The 23,024-nt window shown below is 34.2% G+C and overlaps 1 protein-coding gene across 2 annotated transcripts in view; it reads right to left on the bottom strand.

The window, feature by feature from the left end:
• Positions 1-358: 358 nt before the first annotated feature.
• Positions 359-23,024, bottom strand: part of LOC141176362 (Fc receptor-like protein 5) — a 402,420-nt gene continuing 379,754 nt past the window's right edge. The window contains exons 6-9 of one of the 2 annotated variants that reach the window (XM_073660312.1): positions 3,641-3,700; positions 3,465-3,533; positions 2,943-3,002; positions 359-946 (exon numbers count right to left, since the gene is read on the bottom strand). In XM_073660312.1, the coding sequence (XP_073516413.1) occupies positions 2,944-3,002; positions 3,465-3,533; positions 3,641-3,700 (188 nt within the window). In that variant the 3' untranslated portion in view covers positions 359-946; position 2,943. Of the gene's footprint in view, positions 947-2,942; positions 3,040-3,464; positions 3,534-3,640; positions 3,701-23,024 lie in introns of those variants that run through there. The other variant, XM_073660313.1, reaches the window with a different exon arrangement.

Below are 23,024 nucleotides of genomic sequence, written 5' to 3'. Positions count from 1 at the left end.
CTCATCTGGATACTGTGTCCAGTTCTGGGAGCCACATTTTAAAAAAAGACATTGAAAAACTGGAGCAAGTTCAGAGAAGAGCGACCAGGATGGTGGACGGACTGTAAACTATGTCCTACGATGAATGGTTAAAGGATCTGAGAATTTTTAGCTGCGACGACTGAGAGGAGACTTAATAGCCGTCTACAGATATCTGCAGGGCTGTCACACTGTAGAGGGATCATCCTTATTCTCATTTGCACATGGAAACACTAGAAGAAATGGGATGAAACTGAAAGGGAGAAGATACAGATTAGAGATTAGAAGACACTGTATGACAGTGAGGAGATCAATGAGAGGAACAGGCGGCCACGAGAGGTGGTGAGTTCCCCTTCAATGGACGTCTTCACACAGAGGCTGGACAGACATCTATCCGAGATGGTTTAGTGACTCCTGCATTGAGCCGGGGGTTGGACACGAGGACCCTGGAGGTCCCCTCCAACGAGAACATTCTAGGAAAATATGACACTCGGGCTACAGGATAATAATGCTGACACTCTGGGTAGTGAATGATGACAATGATACAGGATAATATTTATTCATTGTGCCATGTACTAAGTATTTTCATCATCCTGCAGACAATGATGGGTGTATTTCTTCTATTAATCCTCTATGTGAGGAGACATCTACTCTGTGCAATGATCTTCTGGGAATTTAAATATGGAAATTGCCTGATCAGAGAGGAAGATGGGAGCTCTAGCGCCACCTGTTGGAAGTAGCAATTCTAAAGCTCAGCTGCTCCAGACCTTTTGCTTTGCAGTGATGAGGAGCAAACACCCTGAAACATGATTCTGCACATAGAGCTCCTGGTTTGGCTTCTTACTCTTCCATGTGGTCAGGTAAATGTAGCCGTATTGAGTATGTCCCTCTAGTGTCCAGGAGGAGGTATCGCGGCCGCCTGTTGGCCCTGGAATAGACAATGACACATTGGTAATGTTCTCCCTCTACAAAAATGGCAATTATTTTTTTCAGTAATCTATTATAATATGTTACCGAGAGCAAAGTCCCCCACAAAAACACACACATGAGCTTCCTGTATACAGAGATACCTGATAAGACTCTGTCTGCAGCCACCACTAGGGGGAGCTCCCAGTATACAGAGATACCTGATTAGACTCTGTCTGCAGCCACCACTAGGGGGAGCTTCCTGTATACAGAGATACCTGATAAGACTGTCTGAAGCCACCACTAGGGGGGGCTCCCTGTATACAGAGATACATGATAAGATCCTGTCTGCAGCCACCACTAGGGGGAGCTCCCTGTATACAGAGATACATGATAAGATCCTGTCTGCAGCCAGCACTAGGGGGAGCTCCCTGTATACAGAGATACATGATAAGATCCTGTCTGCAGTCACCACTAGGGGGAGCTCCCTGTATACAGAGATACATGATAAGATCATGTCTGCAGCCACCACTAGGGGGAGCTCCCTGTATACAGAGATACATGATAAGATCCTGTCTGCAGTCACCACTAGGGGGAGCTCCCTGTATACAGAGATAAATGATAACATCCTGTCTGCCGCCACCACTAGAGGTAGCTCCCTGTATACAGAGATACATGATAAGATCATGTCTGCAGCCACCACTAGGGGGAGCTCCCTGTATACAGAGATACATGATAAGATCCTGTCTGCAGTCACCACTAGGGGGAGCTCCCTGTATACAGATATACATGATAAGATTCTGTCTGCAGTCACCACTAGAGGGAGCTCCCTGTATACAGAGAAACATGATAAGATCCTGTCTGCAGCCACCACTAGGGGGAGCTCCCTGTATACAGAGATACATGATAAGATTCTGTCTGCAGCCACCGCTAGGGGGAGCACCCTGTACACAGAGATAAATGATAAGATCCTGTCTGCAGCCACCACTAGGGGGAGCTCCCTGTATACAGAGATACATGATAAGATCCTGTCTGCAGCCACCACTAGGGGGAGCTTCCTGTATACAGAGATACCTGATAAGACTCTGTCTGCAGCCACCACTAGGGGGAGCTCCCTGTATACAGAGAAACATGATAAGATCCTGTCTGCAGCCACCACTAGGGGGAGCTTCCTGTATACAGAGATACATGATAAGATTCTGTCTGCAGTCACCACTAGGGGGAGCTCCCTGTATACAGAGATACATGATAAGATCCTGTCTGCAGCCACCACTAGGGGGAGCTCCTGTATACATAGATACATGATAAGATCCTGTCTGCAGCCACCACTAGGGGGAGCTCCCTGTATACAGAGATACATGATAAGATCCTGTCTGCAGCCACCACTAGGGGGAGCTCCCTGTATACAGAGATACATGATAAGATCCTGTCTGCAGCCACCACTAGGGGGAGCACCCTGTATACAGAGATACATGATAAGATTCTGTCTGCAGCCACCACTAGGGGGAGCTCCCTGTATACAGAGATACATGATAAGATTCTGTCTGCAGCCACCACTAGTAGGAGCTCTCTGTATACAGAGATACATGATAAGATCCTGTCTGCAGCCACCACTAGGGGGAGCTCCCTGTATACAGAGATACATGATAAGACCCTGTCTGCAGCCACCACTAGGGGGAGCTCCCTGTATACAGAGATACATGATAAGATCCTGTCTGCAGCCACCACTAGGGGGAGCTCCCTGTATACAGAGATACATGATAAGATCCTGTCTGCAGCTACCACTAGGGGGAGCTCCCTGTATACAGAGATACATGATAAGATCCTGTCTGCAGTCACCACTAGGGGGAGCTCCCTGTATACAGAGATACATGATAAGATTCTGCCTGCAGCCACCACTAGGGGGAGCTCCCTGTATACAGAGATACATGATAAGATCCTGTCTGCAGCCACCACTATGGGGAGCTCCCTGTATACAGAGACCCTATTTTCTGTTACAGTGTGTCAGGGTAACGTACCTCAGGACCATCTTTTGGCAACCTGCACGTATTCCACCGACTCCTCCGTCTTTTTTATAGCTGGAATTGCACAAATGTTTTCCCGTCAGATTACTTCCTGTGTAGAATTGATATTTAAAGGGAATGTGTCAGTGATCGTCCTCCTGAGCCGTCTATACGGACACGTAGGTCATGGGAAGATGAGTAAAATGACGCCTTGATATCTGTGATCCGATGTCGTATTCCAGAGAAATCCTTGGTTTTCTTAATATGCAAATGAGCTGTTGGTGAGATCTATGCCCCGCCCATAGATCTTAACAGCTCATTTCCATATTAAGAAAACCAAGGATTTCTCTGGAATACGACATCGGATCACAGATATCAAGGCGTCATTTTACTCAGCTTCCCATGACCTACGTGTCCGTATAGACGGCCCAGGAGGACGATCACTGACACATTCCCTTTAAAAGGCTAGTAGCCTAAAAGTACAGTGGCTGACAACAGAGAACAGTTGCTCATTTTCCACTGGAGCTGAGTACTTACATGCAGCTCCTTTCCCTATCACCACGTTACAGTACATCACGTCCTGATCCTCAACATTCGGGTTTACATCTGCAAATAGGAAAATACAGAATCATTCCCATAACAGGAGGAATAAAGGGCAACCGGCGCCCCCTGCTGGTACAGTGTCTGCACAACATGGCGCGCCTCCACCTCACCTCCAATGCCACGCATGGGTTCCACCGCACAATACCGATCCTCTTCACTCTCAGCCCGGCCTGAAAACAACAATATAATGTCCAGCTGCCGTAATAAGCAACACAATGATAAGCATGCCAGCTGTGTGCACATAGGGGGCGGTATTATAGTAGTTATATTCATGTACATAGGGGGCAGTATTATAGTAGTTATATTCTTGTACATAGGGGCAGTATTATAGTAGTTATATTCTTGTACATAGGGGGCAGTATTATAGTAGTTATATTCTTGTACATAGGGGCAGTATTATAGTAGTTATATTCCTGTACATAGGGGGCAGTATTATAGTGGTTATATTCTTGTACATAGGGGGCAGTATTATAGTAGTTATATTCCTGTACATAGGGGGCAGTATTATAGTGGTTATATTCTTGTACATAGGGAGCAGTATTATAGTAGTTATATTCTTGTACATAGGAGCAGTATTATAGTAGTTATATTCTTGTACACAGGGGGCAGTATTATAGTAGTTATATTCTTGTATATAGGAGCAGTATTATAGTAGTTATATTCTTGTACATAGGAGCAGTATTATAGTAGTTATATTCTTGTACACAGGGGGCAGTATTATAGTAGTTACATTCTTGTATATAGGAGCAGTATTATAGTAGTTATATTCTTGTACATAGGAGCGGTATTATAGTAGTTATATTGTTGCACATAAGAGCAGTATTATAGTAGTTATATTCCTGTACATAGGGGGCAGTATTATAGTAGTTATATTCTTGTACATAGGAGGCAGTATTATAGTAGTTATATTCTGGTACATAGGGGGCAGTATTATAGTAGTTATATTCTTGTACATAGGGGGCAGTATTATAGTAGTTATATTCTTGTACATAGGGGGCAGTATTATAGTAGTTATATTCTTGTACATAGGGGCAGTATTATAGTAGTTATATTCTTGTACATAGGGGGCAGTATTATAGTAGTTATATTCTTGTACATAGGGAGGAGTATTATAGTAGTTATATTCTTGTACATAGGGCCAGTATTATAGTAGTTATATTCTTGTACATAGGGGGCAGTATTATAGTAGTTATATTCCTGTACATAGGAGCAGTATTATAGTAGTTATATTCTTGTACATAGGGGGTAGTATTATAGTAGTTATATTCTTGTACATAGGGGGCAGTATTATAGTAGCTATATTCTTGTACATAGGGGCAGTATTATAGTAGTTATATTCTTGTACATAGGAGCAGTATTATAGTAGTTATATTCTAGTACATAGGGGGCAGTATTATAGTAGTTATATTCTTGTACATAGGGGGTAGTATTATAGTAGTTATATTCTTGTACATAGGGGGCAGTATTATAGTAGCTATATTCTTGTACATAGGGGCAGTATTATAGTAGTTATATTCTTGTACATAGGAGCAGTATTATAGTAGTTATATTCTTGTACATAGGGGCAGTATTATAGTAGTTATATTCTTGTACATAGGAGCAGTATTATAGTAGCTATATTTTTGTACATAGGGGGCAGTATTATAGTAGCTATATTCTTGTACATAGGGGGCAGTATTATAGTAGTTATATTCTAGTACATAGGGGGCAGTATTATAGTAGTTATATTCTTGTACATAGAGGGCAGTATTATAGTAGTTATATTCTTGTACATAGGGGGCAGTATTATAGTAGCTATATTCTTGTACATAGGGGGCAGTATTATAGTAGTTATATTCTAGTACATAGGGGGCAGTATTATAGTAGTTATATTCTGGTACATAGGAGCAGTATTATAGTAGTTATATTCTTGTACATAGGGGGCAGTATTATAGTAGTTATATTCTTGTACATAGGAGCAGTATTATAGTAGCTATATTCTTGTACATAGGGGGCAGTATTATAGTAGCTATATTCTTGTACATAGGGGGCAGTATTATAGTAGTTATATTCTTGTACATAGGGGCAGTATTATAGTAGTTATATTCTGGTACATAGGGGGCAGTATTATAGTAGTTATATTCTTGTACATAGAGGGCAGTATTATAGTAGTTATATTCTTGTGCATAGGGGGCAGTATTATAGTAGTTATATTCTTGTACATAGGGGGCAGTATTATAGTAGTTATATTCTTGTACATAGGGGGCAGTATTATAGTAGTTATATTCTTGTACATAGAGGGCAGTATTATAGTAGTTATATTCTTGTACATAGGGGGCAGTATTATAGTAGTTATATTCTTGTACATAGGAGCAGTATTATAGTAGTTATATTCTTGTACATAGGGGGCAGTATTATAGTATTTATATTCTTGTACATAGGAGCAGTATTATAGGAGTTATATTCTTGTACATAGGAGCAGTATTAAAGTAGTTATATTCTTGTACATAGGGGGCAGTATTATAGTGGTTATATTCTTGTACATAGGAGCAGTATTATAGTAGTTATATTCTTGTACATAGGAGCAGTATTATAGTAGTTATATTCTTGTACATAGGGGCAGTATTATAGTAGTTATATTCTTGTACATAGGGGGCAGTATTATAGTAGTTATATTCTTGTACATAGGGGGCAGTATTATAGTAGTTATATTCTTGTATATAGGAGCAGTATTATGGTAGTTATATTCTTGTACATAGGAGCAGTATTATAGTAGTTATATTCTTGTACATAGGGGGCAGTATTATAGTATTTATATTCTTGTACATAGGAGCAGTATTATAGGAGTTATATTCTTGTACATAGGAGCAGTATTAAAGTAGTTATATTCTTGTACATAGGGGGCAGTATTATAGTGGTTATATTCTTGTACATAGGGGGCAGTATTATAGTAGTTATATTCTAGTACATAGGGGGCAGTATTATAGTAGTTATATTCTTGTACATAGAGGGCAGTATTATAGTAGTTATATTCTTGTACATAGGGGGCAGTATTATAGTAGCTATATTCTTGTACATAGGGGGCAGTATTATAGTAGTTATATTCTAGTACATAGGGGGCAGTATTATAGTAGTTATATTCTTGTACATAGGAGCAGTATTATAGTAGTTATATTCTTGTACATAGGGGGCAGTATTATAGTAGTTATATTCTTGTATATAGGAGCAGTATTATAGTAGTTATATTCTTGTACATAGGAGCAGTATTATAGTAGTTATATTCTTGTACATAGGGGGCAGTATTATAGTAGTTATATTCTTGTACATAGGAGCAGTATTATAGTAGCTATATTCTTGTACATAGGGGGCAGTATTATAGTAGCTATATTCTTGTACATAGGGGGCAGTATTATAGTAGTTATATTCTAGTACATAGGGGGCAGTATTATAGTAGTTATATTCTGGTACATAGGAGCAGTATTATAGTAGTTATATTCTTGTACATAGGGGGCAGTATTATAGTAGTTATATTCTTGTACATAGGAGCAGTATTATAGTAGCTATATTCTTGTACATAGGGGGCAGTATTATAGTAGCTATATTCTTGTACATAGGGGGCAGTATTATAGTAGTTATATTCTTGTACATAGGGGCAGTATTATAGTAGTTATATTCTGGTACATAGGGGGCAGTATTATAGTAGTTATATTCTTGTACATAGAGGGCAGTATTATAGTAGTTATATTCTTGTACATAGGGGGCAGTATTATAGTAGTTATATTCTTGTACATAGGGGGCAGTATTATAGTAGTTATATTCTTGTACATAGGGGGCAGTATTATAGTAGTTATATTCTTGTACATAGAGGGCAGTATTATAGTAGTTATATTCTTGTACATAGGGGGCAGTATTATAGTAGTTATATTCTTGTACATAGGAGCAGTATTATAGTAGTTATATTCTTGTACATAGGAGCAGTATTATAGTAGTTATATTCTTGTACATAGGGGGCAGTATTATAGTATTTATATTCTTGTACATAGGAGCAGTATTATAGGAGTTATATTCTTGTTCATAGGGGCAGTATTATAGTAGTTATATTCTTGTACATAGGGGGCAGTATTATAGTAGTTATATTCTTGTACATAGGGGGCAGTATTATAGTAGTTATATTCTTGTACATAGGGGGCAGTATTATAGTAGTTATATTCTTGTACATAGGGGGCAGTATTATAGTAGTTATATTCTTGTACATAGGGAGGAGTATTATAGTAGTTATATTCTTGTACATAGGGGCAGTATTATAGTAGTTATATTCTTGTACATAGGGGGCAGTATTATAGTAGTTATATTCCTGTACATAGGAGCAGTATTATAGTAGTTATATTCTTGTACATAGGGGGTAGTATTATAGTAGTTATATTCTTGTACATAGGGGGCAGTATTATAGTGGTTATATTCTTGTACATAGGAGCAGTATTATAGTAGTTATATTCTTGTACATAGGAGCAGTATTATAGTAGCTATATTCTTGTACATAGGGGGCAGTATTATAGTAGCTATATTCTTGTACATAGGGGGCAGTATTATAGTAGTTATATTCTTGTACATAGGGGCAGTATTATAGTAGTTATATTCTGGTACATAGGGGGCAGTATTATAGTAGTTATATTCTTGTACATAGAGGGCAGTATTATAGTAGTTATATTCTTGTACATAGGGGGCAGTATTATAGTAGTTATATTCTTGTACATAGGGGGCAGTATTATAGTAGTTATATTGTTGTACATAGGGGGCAGTATTATAGTAGTTATATTCTTGTACATAGAGGGCAGTATTATAGTAGTTATATTCTTGTACATAGGGGGCAGTATTATAGTAGTTATATTCTTGTACATAGGATCAGTATTATAGTAGTTATATTCTTGTACATAGGAGCAGTATTATAGTAGTTATATTCTTGTACATAGGGGGCAGTATTATAGTATTTATATTCTTGTACATAGGAGCAGTATTATAGGAGTTATATTCTTGTACATAGGAGCAGTATTAAAGTAGTTATATTCTTGTACATAGGGGGCAGTATTATAGTGGTTATATTCTTGTACATAGGAGCAGTATTATAGTAGTTATATTCTTGTACATAGGAGCAGTATTATAGTAGTTATATTCTTGTTCATAGGGGCAGTATTATAGTAGTTATATTCTTGTACATAGGGGGCAGTATTATAGTAGTTATATTCTTGTACATAGGGGGCAGTATTATAGTAGTTATATTCTTGTACATAGGGGGCAGTATTATAGTAGTTATATTCTTGTACACAGGGGGCAGTATTATAGTAGTTACATTCTTGTATATAGGAGCAGTATTATAGTAGTTATATTCTTGTACATAGGAGCGGTATTATAGTAGTTATATTGTTGCACATAAGAGCAGTATTATAGTAGTTATTTTCCTGTACATAGGGGGCAGTATTATAGTAGTTATATTCTTGTACATAGGAGGCAGTATTATAGTAGTTATATTCTGGTACATAGGGGGCAGTATTATAGTAGTTATATTCTTGTACATAGGGGGCAGTATTATAGTAGTTATATTCTTGTACATAGGGGGCAGTATTATAGTAGTTATATTCTTGTACATAGGGGCAGTATTATAGTAGTTATATTCTTGTTCATAGGGGGCAGTATTATAGTAGTTATATTCTTGTACATAGAGGGCAGTATTATAGTAGTTATATTCTTGTACATAGGGGGCAGTATTATAGTAGTTATATTCTTGTACATAGGGGCAGTATTATAGTAGTTATATTCTTGTACATAGGGGGCAGTATTATAGTAGTTATATTCTTGTACATAGGGGGCAGTATTATAGTAGTTATATTCTTGTATATAGGAGCAGTATTATGGTAGTTATATTCTTGTACATAGGAGCAGTATTATAGTAGTTATATTCTTGTACATAGGGGGCAGTATTATAGTATTTATATTCTTGTACATAGGAGCAGTATTATAGGAGTTATATTCTTGTACATAGGAGCAGTATTAAAGTAGTTATATTCTTGTACATAGGGGGCAGTATTATAGTGGTTATATTCTTGTACATAGGAGCAGTATTATAGTAGTTATATTCTTGTACATAGGAGCAGTATTATAGTAGTTATATTCTTGTTCATAGGGGCAGTATTATAGTAGTTATATTCTTGTACATAGGGGGCAGTATTATAGTAGTTATATTCTTGTACATAGGGGGCAGTATTATAGTAGTTATATTCTTGTATATAGGAGCAGTATTATAGTAGTTATATTCTTGTACATAGGGAGGAGTATTATAGTAGTTATATTCTTGTACATAGGGGCAGTATTATAGTAGTTATATTCTTGTACATAGGGGGCAGTATTATAGTAGTTATATTCCTGTACATAGGAGCAGTATTATAGTAGTTATATTATTGTACATAGGGGGTAGTATTATAGTAGTTATATTCTTGTACATAGGGGGCAGTATTATAGTGGTTATATTCTTGTACATAGGAGCAGTATTATAGTAGTTATATTCTTGTACATAGGAGCAGTATTATAGTAGTTATATTCCTGTACATAGGAGCAGTATTATAGTAGTTATATTCTTGTACATAGGGGCAGTATTATAGTAGTTATATTCTTGTACATAGGAGCAGTATTATAGTAGTTATATTCTTGTACATAGGGGCAGTATTATAGTAGTTATATTCTTGTACATAGGAGCAGTATTATAGTAGCTATATTTTTGTACATAGGGGGCAGTATTATAGTAGCTATATTCTTGTACATAGGGGGCAGTATTATAGTAGTTATATTCTAGTACATAGGGGGCAGTATTATAGTAGTTATATTCTTGTACATAGAGGGCAGTATTATAGTAGTTATATTCTTGTACATAGGGGGCAGTATTATAGTAGCTATATTCTTGTACATAGGGGGCAGTATTATAGTAGTTATATTCTAGTACATAGGGGGCAGTATTATAGTAGTTATATTCTGGTACATAGGAGCAGTATTATAGTAGTTATATTCTTGTACATAGGGGGCAGTATTATAGTAGTTATATTCTTGTACATAGGAGCAGTATTATAGTAGCTATATTCTTGTACATAGGGGGCAGTATTATAGTAGCTATATTCTTGTACATAGGGGGCAGTATTATAGTAGTTATATTCTTGTACATAGGGGCAGTATTATAGTAGTTATATTCTGGTACATAGGGGGCAGTATTATAGTAGTTATATTCTTGTACATAGAGGGCAGTATTATAGTAGTTATATTCTTGTACATAGGGGGCAGTATTATAGTAGTTATATTCTTGTACATAGGGGGCAGTATTATAGTAGTTATATTCTTGTACATAGGGGGCAGTATTATAGTAGTTATATTCTTGTACATAGGGGGCAGTATTATAGTAGTTATATTCTTGTACATAGGGGGCAGTATTATAGTAGTTATATTCTTGTACATAGGGAGGAGTATTATAGTAGTTATATTCTTGTACATAGGGGCAGTATTATAGTAGTTATATTCTTGTACATAGGGGGCAGTATTATAGTAGTTATATTCCTGTACATAGGAGCAGTATTATAGTAGTTATATTCTTGTACATAGGGGGTAGTATTATAGTAGTTATATTCTTGTACATAGGGGGCAGTATTATAGTGGTTATATTCTTGTACATAGGAGCAGTATTATAGTAGTTATATTCTTGTACATAGGAGCAGTATTATAGTAGCTATATTCTTGTACATAGGGGGCAGTATTATAGTAGCTATATTCTTGTACATAGGGGGCAGTATTATAGTAGTTATATTCTTGTACATAGGGGCAGTATTATAGTAGTTATATTCTGGTACATAGGGGGCAGTATTATAGTAGTTATATTCTTGTACATAGAGGGCAGTATTATAGTAGTTATATTCTTGTACATAGGGGGCAGTATTATAGTAGTTATATTCTTGTACATAGGGGGCAGTATTATAGTAGTTATATTGTTGTACATAGGGGGCAGTATTATAGTAGTTATATTCTTGTACATAGAGGGCAGTATTATAGTAGTTATATTCTTGTACATAGGGGGCAGTATTATAGTAGTTATATTCTTGTACATAGGATCAGTATTATAGTAGTTATATTCTTGTACATAGGAGCAGTATTATAGTAGTTATATTCTTGTACATAGGGGGCAGTATTATAGTATTTATATTCTTGTACATAGGAGCAGTATTATAGGAGTTATATTCTTGTACATAGGAGCAGTATTAAAGTAGTTATATTCTTGTACATAGGGGGCAGTATTATAGTGGTTATATTCTTGTACATAGGAGCAGTATTATAGTAGTTATATTCTTGTACATAGGAGCAGTATTATAGTAGTTATATTCTTGTTCATAGGGGCAGTATTATAGTAGTTATATTCTTGTACATAGGGGGCAGTATTATAGTAGTTATATTCTTGTACATAGGGGGCAGTATTATAGTAGTTATATTCTTGTACATAGGGGGCAGTATTATAGTAGTTATATTCTTGTACACAGGGGGCAGTATTATAGTAGTTACATTCTTGTATATAGGAGCAGTATTATAGTAGTTATATTCTTGTACATAGGAGCGGTATTATAGTAGTTATATTGTTGCACATAAGAGCAGTATTATAGTAGTTATTTTCCTGTACATAGGGGGCAGTATTATAGTAGTTATATTCTTGTACATAGGAGGCAGTATTATAGTAGTTATATTCTGGTACATAGGGGGCAGTATTATAGTAGTTATATTCTTGTACATAGGGGGCAGTATTATAGTAGTTATATTCTTGTACATAGGGGGCAGTATTATAGTAGTTATATTCTTGTACATAGGGGCAGTATTATAGTAGTTATATTCTTGTTCATAGGGGGCAGTATTATAGTAGTTATATTCTTGTACATAGAGGGCAGTATTATAGTAGTTATATTCTTGTACATAGGGGGCAGTATTATAGTAGTTATATTCTTGTACATAGGGGCAGTATTATAGTAGTTATATTCTTGTACATAGGGGGCAGTATTATAGTAGTTATATTCTTGTACATAGGGGGCAGTATTATAGTAGTTATATTCTTGTATATAGGAGCAGTATTATGGTAGTTATATTCTTGTACATAGGAGCAGTATTATAGTAGTTATATTCTTGTACATAGGGGGCAGTATTATAGTATTTATATTCTTGTACATAGGAGCAGTATTATAGGAGTTATATTCTTGTACATAGGAGCAGTATTAAAGTAGTTATATTCTTGTACATAGGGGGCAGTATTATAGTGGTTATATTCTTGTACATAGGAGCAGTATTATAGTAGTTATATTCTTGTACATAGGAGCAGTATTATAGTAGTTATATTCTTGTTCATAGGGGCAGTATTATAGTAGTTATATTCTTGTACATAGGGGGCAGTATTATAGTAGTTATATTCTTGTACATAGGGGGCAGTATTATAGTAGTTATATTCTTGTATATAGGAGCAGTATTATAGTAGTTATATTCTTGTACATAGGGAGGAGTATTATAGTAGTTATATTCTTGTACATAGGGGCAGTATTATAGTAGTTATATTCTTGTACATAGGGGGCAGTATTATAGTAGTTATATTCCTGTACATAGGAGCAGTATTATAGTAGTTATATTATTGTACATAGGGGGTAGTATTATAGTAGTTATATTCTTGTACATAGGGGGCAGTATTATAGTGGTTATATTCTTGTACATAGGAGCAGTATTATAGTAGTTATATTCTTGTACATAGGAGCAGTATTATAGTAGTTATATTCCTGTACATAGGAGCAGTATTATAGTAGTTATATTCTTGTACATAGGGGCAGTATTATAGTAGTTATATTCTTGTACATAGGAGCAGTATTATAGTAGTTATATTCTTGTACATAGGGGCAGTATTATAGTAGTTATATTCTTGTACATAGGAGCAGTATTATAGTAGCTATATTTTTGTACATAGGGGGCAGTATTATAGTAGCTATATTCTTGTACATAGGGGGCAGTATTATAGTAGTTATATTCTAGTACATAGGGGGCAGTATTATAGTAGTTATATTCTTGTACATAGAGGGCAGTATTATAGTAGTTATATTCTTGTACATAGGGGGCAGTATTATAGTAGCTATATTCTTGTACATAGGGGGCAGTATTATAGTAGTTATATTCTAGTACATAGGGGGCAGTATTATAGTAGTTATATTCTGGTACATAGGAGCAGTATTATAGTAGTTATATTCTTGTACATAGGGGGCAGTATTATAGTAGTTATATTCTTGTACATAGGAGCAGTATTATAGTAGCTATATTCTTGTACATAGGGGGCAGTATTATAGTAGCTATATTCTTGTACATAGGGGGCAGTATTATAGTAGTTATATTCTTGTACATAGGGGCAGTATTATAGTAGTTATATTCTGGTACATAGGGGGCAGTATTATAGTAGTTATATTCTTGTACATAGAGGGCAGTATTATAGTAGTTATATTCTTGTACATAGGGGGCAGTATTATAGTAGTTATATTCTTGTACATAGGGGGCAGTATTATAGTAGTTATATTCTTGTACATAGGGGGCAGTATTATAGTAGTTATATTCTTGTACATAGAGGGCAGTATTATAGTAGTTATATTCTTGTACATAGGGGGCAGTATTATAGTAGTTATATTCTTGTACATAGGAGCAGTATTATAGTAGTTATATTCTTGTACATAGGAGCAGTATTATAGTAGTTATATTCTTGTACATAGGGGGCAGTATTATAGTATTTATATTCTTGTACATAGGAGCAGTATTATAGGAGTTATATTCTTGTACATAGGAGCAGTATTATAGTAGTTATATTCTTGTTCATAGGGGCAGTATTATAGTAGTTATATTCTTGTACATAGGGGGCAGTATTATAGTAGTTATATTCTTGTACATAGGGGGCAGTATTATAGTAGTTATATTCTTGTACATAGGGGGCAGTATTATAGTAGTTATATTCTTGTACATAGGGGGCAGTATTATAGTAGTTATATTCTTGTACATAGGGAGGAGTATTATAGTAGTTATATTCTTGTACATAGGGGCAGTATTATAGTAGTTATATTCTTGTACATAGGGGGCAGTATTATAGTAGTTATATTCCTGTACATAGGAGCAGTATTATAGTAGTTATATTCTTGTACATAGGGGGTAGTATTATAGTAGTTATATTCTTGTACATAGGGGGCAGTATTATAGTGGTTATATTCTTGTACATAGGAGCAGTATTATAGTAGTTATATTCTTGTACATAGGAGCAGTATTATAGTAGTTATATTCCTGTACATAGGAGCAGTATTATAGTAGTTATATTCTTGTACATAGGGGCAGTATTATAGTAGTTATATTCTTGTACATAGGAGCAGTATTATAGTAGTTATATTCTTGTACATAGGGGCAGTATTATAGTAGTTATATTCTTGTACATAGGAGCAGTATTATAGTAGCTATATTTTTGTACATAGGGGGCAGTATTATAGTAGCTATATTCTTGTACATAGGGGGCAGTATTATAGTAGTTATATTCTAGTACATAGGGGGCAGTATTATAGTAGTTATATTCTTGTACATAGAGGGCAGTATTATAGTAGTTATATTCTTGTACATAGGGGGCAGTATTATAGTAGCTATATTCTTGTACATAGGGGGCAGTATTATAGTAGTTATATTCTAGTACATAGGGGGCAGTATTATAGTAGTTATATTCTGGTACATAGGAGCAGTATTATAGTAGTTATATTCTTGTACATAGGGGGCAGTATTATAGTAGTTATATTCTTGTACATAGGAGCAGTATTATAGTAGCTATATTCTTGTACATAGGGGGCAGTATTATAGTAGCTATATTCTTGTACATAGGGGGCAGTATTATAGTAGTTATATTCTTGTACATAGGGGCAGTATTATAGTAGTTATATTCTGGTACATAGGGGGCAGTATTATAGTAGTTATATTCTTGTACATAGAGGGCAGTATTATAGTAGTTATATTCTTGTACATAGGGGGCAGTATTATAGTAGTTATATTCTTGTACATAGGGGGCAGTATTATAGTAGTTATATTCTTGTACATAGGGGGCAGTATTATAGTAGTTATATTCTTGTACATAGAGGGCAGTATTATAGTAGTTATATTCTTGTACATAGGGGGCAGTATTATAGTAGTTATATTCTTGTACATAGGAGCAGTATTATAGTAGTTATATTCTTGTACATAGGAGCAGTATTATAGTAGTTATATTCTTGTACATAGGGGGCAGTATTATAGTATTTATATTCTTGTACATAGGAGCAGTATTATAGGAGTTATATTCTTGTACATAGGAGCAGTATTAAAGTAGTTATATTCTTGTACATAGGGGGCAGTATTATAGTGGTTATATTCTTGTACATAGGAGCAGTATTATAGTAGTTATATTCTTGTACATAGGAGCAGTATTATAGTAGTTATATTCTTGTTCATAGGGGCAGTATTATAGTAGTTATATTCTTGTACATAGAGGGCAGTATTATAGTAGTTATATTCTTGTACATAGGGGGCAGTATTATAGTAGTTATATTCTTGTACATAGGGGGCAGTATTATAGTAGTTATATTCTTGTACATAGGGGGCAGTATTATAGTAGTTATATTCTTGTACATAGGGGGCAGTATTATAGTAGTTATATTCTTGTTCATAGGGGCAGTATTATAGTAGTTATATTCTTGTACATAGGGGGCAGTATTATAGTAGTTATATTCTTGTACATAGGGGGCAGTATTATAGTAGTTATATTCTTGTACATAGGGGGCAGTATTATAGTAGTTATATTCTTGTACATAGGGGCAGTATTATAGTAGTTATATTCTAGTACATAGGAGCAGTATTATAGTAGTTATATTCTAGTACATAGGAGCAGTATTATAGTAGTTATATTCTTGTACATAGGAGCAGTATTATAGTAGTTATATTCTTGTACATAGGGGCCGTATTATAGTAGTTATATTCTTGTACATAGGAGCAGTATTATAGTAGTTATATTCTTGTACATAGGGGCAGTATTACAGTAGTTATATTCTTGTACATAGGGGACAGTATTATAGTAGTTATATTCTTGTACATAGGAGCAGTATTATAGTAGTTATATTCTTGTATATAGGAGCAGTATTATAGTAGTTATATTCTTCTACATAGGAGCAGTATTATAGTAGTTATATTCTTGTACATAGGGGCAGTATTATAGTAGTTATATTCTTGTACATAGGGGACAGTATTATAGTAGTTATATTCTTGTACATAGGGGGCAGTATTATAGTAATTATATTCTTGTACATAGGAGCAGTATTATAGTAGTTATATTCTTGTACATAGGGGCAGTATTTTAGTAGTTATATTCTTGTACATAGGGGCAGTATTTTAGTAGTTATATTCTTGTACATAGGGGCAGTACTATAGTAGTTATATTCTTGTACATAGGGGCAGTATTATAGTAGTTATATTCTTGTACATAGGAGCAATATTATAGTAGTTATATTCTTGTACATAGGGGCAGTATTATAGTAGTTATATTCTTGTACATAGGGGCAGTATTATAGTAGTTATTTTCTTGTACATAGGAGCAGTATTATAGTAGCTATATTCTTGTACATAGGGGGCAGTATTATAGTAGTTATATTCTGGTACATAGGGGGCAGTATTATAGTAGTTATATTCTTCTACATAGGGGGCAGTATTATAGTAATTATATTCTTCTACATAGGGGGCAGTATTATAGTAGTTATATTCTTGTACATAGGAGCAGTATTATAGTAGTTATATTCTTGTACATAGAGGGCAGTATTATAGTAGTTATATTCTTGTACATAGAGGGCAGTATTATAGTAGTTATATTCTTGTACATAGGGGGCAGTATTATAGTAGTTATATTCTTGTACATAGCAGCAGTATTATAGTAGTTATATTCTTGTACATAGGAGCAGTATTATAGTAGTTATATTCTTGTACATAGGGGGCAGTATTATGGTATTTATATTCTTGTACATAGGAGCAGTATTATAGTAGTTATATTCCTGTAAATACGGGCAGTATTATAGTATTTATATTCTTGTACATAGGGGGCAGTATTATAGTAGATATATTCTTGTACATAGGAGCAGTATTATAGTAGTTATATTCTTGTACATAGGGGAGCAGTATTATAGTAGTTATATTCTTGTACATAGGAGCAGTATTATAGTAGTTATATTCCTGTACATAGGGGCAGTATTATAGTAGTTATATTCTTGTACATAGGGGCAGTATTATAGTAGTTATATTCTTGTACATAGGAGCAGTATTATAGTAGTTATATTCTTGTACATAGGGGCAGTATTATAGTAGTTATATTCTTGTACATAGGGGCAGTATTATAGTAGTTATATTCTTATACATAGGAGCAGTATTATAGTAGCTATATTCTTGTACATAGGGGGCAGTATTATAGTAGCTATATTCTTGTACATAGGAGCAGTATTATAGTAGTTATATTCTTGTACATAGGAGCAGTATTATAGTGGTTATATTCTTGTACATAGGGGAGCAGTATTATAGTAGTTATATTCTTGTACATAGGAGCAGTATTATAGTAGTTATATTCCTGTACATAGGGGCAGTATTATAGTAGTTATATTCTTGTACATAGGGGAGCAGTATTATAGTAGTTATATTCTTGTACATAGGGGGCAGTATTATTGTAGTTATATTCTTGTACATAGGGGCAGTATTATAGTAGTTATATTCTTGTACATAGGGGCAGTATTATAGTAGTTATATTCTTGTACATAGGAGCGGTATTATAGTAGTTATATTGTTGCACATAAGAGCAGTATTATAGTAGTTATATTCTTGTACATAGGGGGCAGTATTATAGTAGTTATATTCTTGTATATAGGAGCAGTATTATAGTAGTTATATTCTTGTACATAGGAGCGGTATTATAGTAGTTATATTGTTGCACATAAGAGCAGTATTATAGTAGTTATATTCTTGTACATAGGAGGCAGTATTATAGTAGTTATATTCTTGTATATAGGAGCAGTATTATAGTAGTTATATTCTTGTACATAGGGGGCAGTATTATAGTAGTTATATTCTGGTACATAGGGGGCAGTATTATAGTAGTTCTTGTACATAGGGGGCAGTATTATAGTAGTTATATTCTTGTACATAGGGGGCAGTATTATAGTAGTTATATTCTTGTACATAGTGGGCAGTATTATAGTAGTTATATTCTTGTACATAGGGGCAGTATTATAGTAGTTATATTCTTGTACATAGGGGGCAGTATTATAGTAGTTATATTCCTGTACATAGGAGCAGTATTATAGTAGTTATATTCTTGTACATAGGGGGTAGTATTATAGTAGTTATATTCTTGTACATAGGGGGCAGTATTATAGTGGTTATATTCTTGTACATAGGAGCAGTATTATAGTAGTTATATTCTTGTACATAGGAGCAGTATTATAGTAGTTATATTCCTGAACATAGGAGCAGTATTATAGTAGTTATATTCTTGTACATAGGGGCAGTATTATAGTAGTTATATTCTTGTACATAGGAGCAGTATTATAGTAGTTATATTCTTGTACATAGGGGCAGTATTATAGTAGTTATATTCTTGTACATAGGGGCAGTATTATAGTAGTTATATTCTTGTACATAGGAGCAGTATTATAGTAGCTATATTCTTGTACATAGGGGGCAGTATTATAGTAGCTATATTCTTGTACATAGGGGGCAGTATTATAGTAGTTATATTCTAGTACATAGGGGCCAGTATTATAGTAGTTATATTCTTGTACATAGGGGGCAGTATTATAGTAGTTATATTCTTGTACATAGGGGGCAGTATTATAGTAGTTATATTCTTGTACATAGAGGGCAGTATTATAGTAGTTATATTCTTGTACATAGGGGGCAGTATTATAGTAGTTATATTCTTGTACATAGGAGCAGTATTATAGTAGTTATATTCTTGTACATAGGAGCAGTATTATAGTAGTTATATTCTTGTACATAGGGGGCAGTATTATAGTAGTTATATTCTTGTACATAGGAGCAGTATTATAGTAGTTATATTCTTGTACATAGGGGGCAGTATTATAGTAGTTATATTCTTGTACATAGGAGCAGTATTATAGTAGTTATATTCTTGTACATAGGGGGCAGTATTATAGTAGTTATATTCTAGTACATAGGAGCAGTATTATAGTAGTTATATTCTTGTACATAGGGGGCAGTATTATAGTAGTTATATTCTAGTACATAGGAGCAGTATTATAATAGTTATATTCTTGTACATAGGAGCAGTATTATAGTAGTTATATTCTTGTACATAGGAGCAGTATTATAGTAGTTATATTCTTGTACATAGGAGCAGTATTATAGTAGTTATATTCTAGTACATAGGAGCAGTATTATAGTAGTTATATTCTAGTACATAGGAGCAGTATTATAGTAGTTATATTCTTGTACATAGGGGGCAGTATTATAGTAGTTATATTCTAGTACATAGGAGCAGTATTATAGTAGTTATATTCTTGTACATAGGGGGCAGTATTATAGTAGTTATATTCTTGTACATAGGAGCAGTATTATAGTAGTTATATTCTTGTACATGGGAGCAGTATTATAGTAGTTATATTCTTGTACATGGGAGCAGTATTATAATAGTTATAGTCTTGTACATAGGAGCAGTATTATAGTAGTTATATTCTTGTACATAGGAGCAGTATTATAATAGTTATATTCTTGTACATAGGAGCAGTATTATAGCAGTTATATTCTTGTACATAGGGGACAGTATTATAGTAGTTATATTCTTCTACATAGGGGGCAGTATTATAGTAGTTATATTCTTGTACATAGGGGGCAGTATTATAGTAGTTATATTCTTGTACATAGAGGGCAGTATTATAGTAGTTATATTCTTGTACATAGGGAGCAGTATTATAGTAGTTATATTCTTGTACATAGGAGCAGTATTATAGTAGTTATATTCTTGTACATAGGAGCAGTATTATAGCAGTTATATTCTTGTACATAGGGGGCAGTATTATAGTATTTATATTCTTGTACATAGGAGCAGTATTATAGGAGTTATATTCTTGTACATAGGAGCAGTATTAAAGTAGTTATATTCTTGTACATAGGGGGCAGTATTATAGTGGTTATATTCTTGTACATAGGAGCAGTATTATAGTAGTTATATTCTTGTACATAGGAGCAGTATTATAGTAGTTATATTCTTGTACATAGGGGCAGTATTATGGTAGTTATATTCTTGTACATAGGGGGCAGTATTATAGTAGTTATATTCTTGTATATAGGAGCAGTATTATAGTAGTTATATTCTTGTACATAGGGGGCAGTATTATGGTATTTATATTCTTGTACATAGGAGCAGTATTATAGTAGTTATATTCTTGTACATAGGGGCAGTATTATGGTAGTTATATTCTTGTACATAGGGGGCAGTATTATAGTAGTTATATTCTTGTATATAGGAGCAGTATTATAGTAGTTATATTCTTTTACATAGGAGCAGTATTATAGTAGTTATATTCTTGTACATAGGGTGCAGTATTATAGTATTTATATTCTTGTACATAGGAGCTGTATTATAGGAGTTATATTCTTGTACATAGGAGCAGTATTAAAGTAGTTATATTCTTGTACATAGGGGGCAGTAATATAGTGGTTATATTCTTGTACATAGGAGCAGTATTATAGTAGTTATATTCTTGTACATAGGAGCAGTATTATAGTAGTTATATTCTTGTTCATAGGGGCAGTATTATAGTAGTTATATTCTTGTACATAGGGGGCAGTATTATAGTAGTTATATTCTTGTATATAGGAGCAGTATTATGGTAGTTATATTCTTGTACATAGGGGCAGTATTATAGTAGTTATATTCTTGTACATAGGGGCAGTATTATAGTAATTATATTCTTGTACATAGGGGGCAGTATTATAGTAGTTATATTCTTGTACATAGGGGCAGTATTATAGTAGTTATATTCTAGTACATAGGAGCAGTATTATAGTAGTTATATTCTAGTACATAGGAGCAGTTTTATAGTAGTTATATTCTTGTACATAGGAGCAGTATTATAGTAGTTATATTCTTGTACATAGGGGCCGTATTATAGTAGTTATATTCTTGTACATAGGAGCAGTATTATAGTAGTTATATTCTTGTACATAGGGGCAGTATTACAGTAGTTATATTCTTGTACATAGGGGACAGTATTACAGTAGTTATATTCTTGTACATAGGAGCAGTATTATAGTAGTTATATTCTTGTACATAGGAGCAGTATTATAGTAATTATATTCTTGTACATAGGAGCAGTATTATAGTAGTTATATTCTTCTACATAGGAGCAGTATTATAGTAGTTATATTCTTGTACATAGGGGCAGTATTATAGTAGTTATATTCTTGTACATAGGGGACAGTATTATAGTAGTTATATTCTTGTACATAGGGGGCAGTATTATAGTAATTATATTCTTGTACATAGGAGCAGTATTATAGTAGTTATATTCTTGTACATAGGGGCAGTATTTTAGTAGTTATATTCTTGTACATAGGGGCAGTATTTTAGTAGTTATATTCTTGTACATAGGGGCAGTATTATAGTAGTTATATTCTTATACATAGGGGCAGTACTATAGTAGTTATATTCTTGTACATAGGGGCAGTATTATAGTAGTTATATTCTTGTACATAGGAGCAGTTTTATAGTAGTTATATTCCTGTACATAGGAGCAGTATTATAGTAGTTATATTCTTGTACATAGGAGCAGTATTATAGTAGTTATATTCTTGTACATAGGAGCAATATTATAGTAGTTATATTCTTGTACATAGGGGCAGTATTATAGTAGTTATATTCTTGTACATAGGGGCAGTATTATAGTAGTTATTTTCTTGTACATAGGAGCAGTATTATAGTAGCTATATTCTTGTACATAGGGGGCAGTATTATAGTAGCTATATTCTTGTACATAGGGGGCAGTATTATAGTAGTTATATTCTGGTACATAGGGGGCAGTATTATAGTAGTTATATTCTTCTACATAGGGGGCAGTATTATAGTAGTTATATTCTTCTACATAGGGGGCAGTATTATTGTAGTTATATTCTTGTACATAGAGGGCAGTATTATAGTAGTTATATTCTTGTACATAGCAGCAGTATTATAGTAGTTATATTCTTGTACATAGGAGCAGTATTATAGTAGTTATATTCTTGTACATAGGGGGCAGTATTATAGTAGTTATATTCTTGTATATAGGAGCAGTATTATAGTAGTTATATTCTTTTACATAGGAGCAGTATTATAGTAGTTATATTCTTGTACATAGGGGGCAGTATTATAGTAGATATATTCTTGTACATAGG

This window comes from Phyllobates terribilis, unplaced genomic scaffold (genome assembly GCF_046119375.1).
Source record: "Phyllobates terribilis strain yellow unplaced genomic scaffold, ASM4611937v1 Scaffold_25__1_contigs__length_18738178, whole genome shotgun sequence".
Classification (NCBI taxonomy): Eukaryota; Metazoa; Chordata; class Amphibia; order Anura; family Dendrobatidae; genus Phyllobates; species Phyllobates terribilis.
This window is presented reverse-complemented; position numbering and strand designations above follow the sequence as displayed.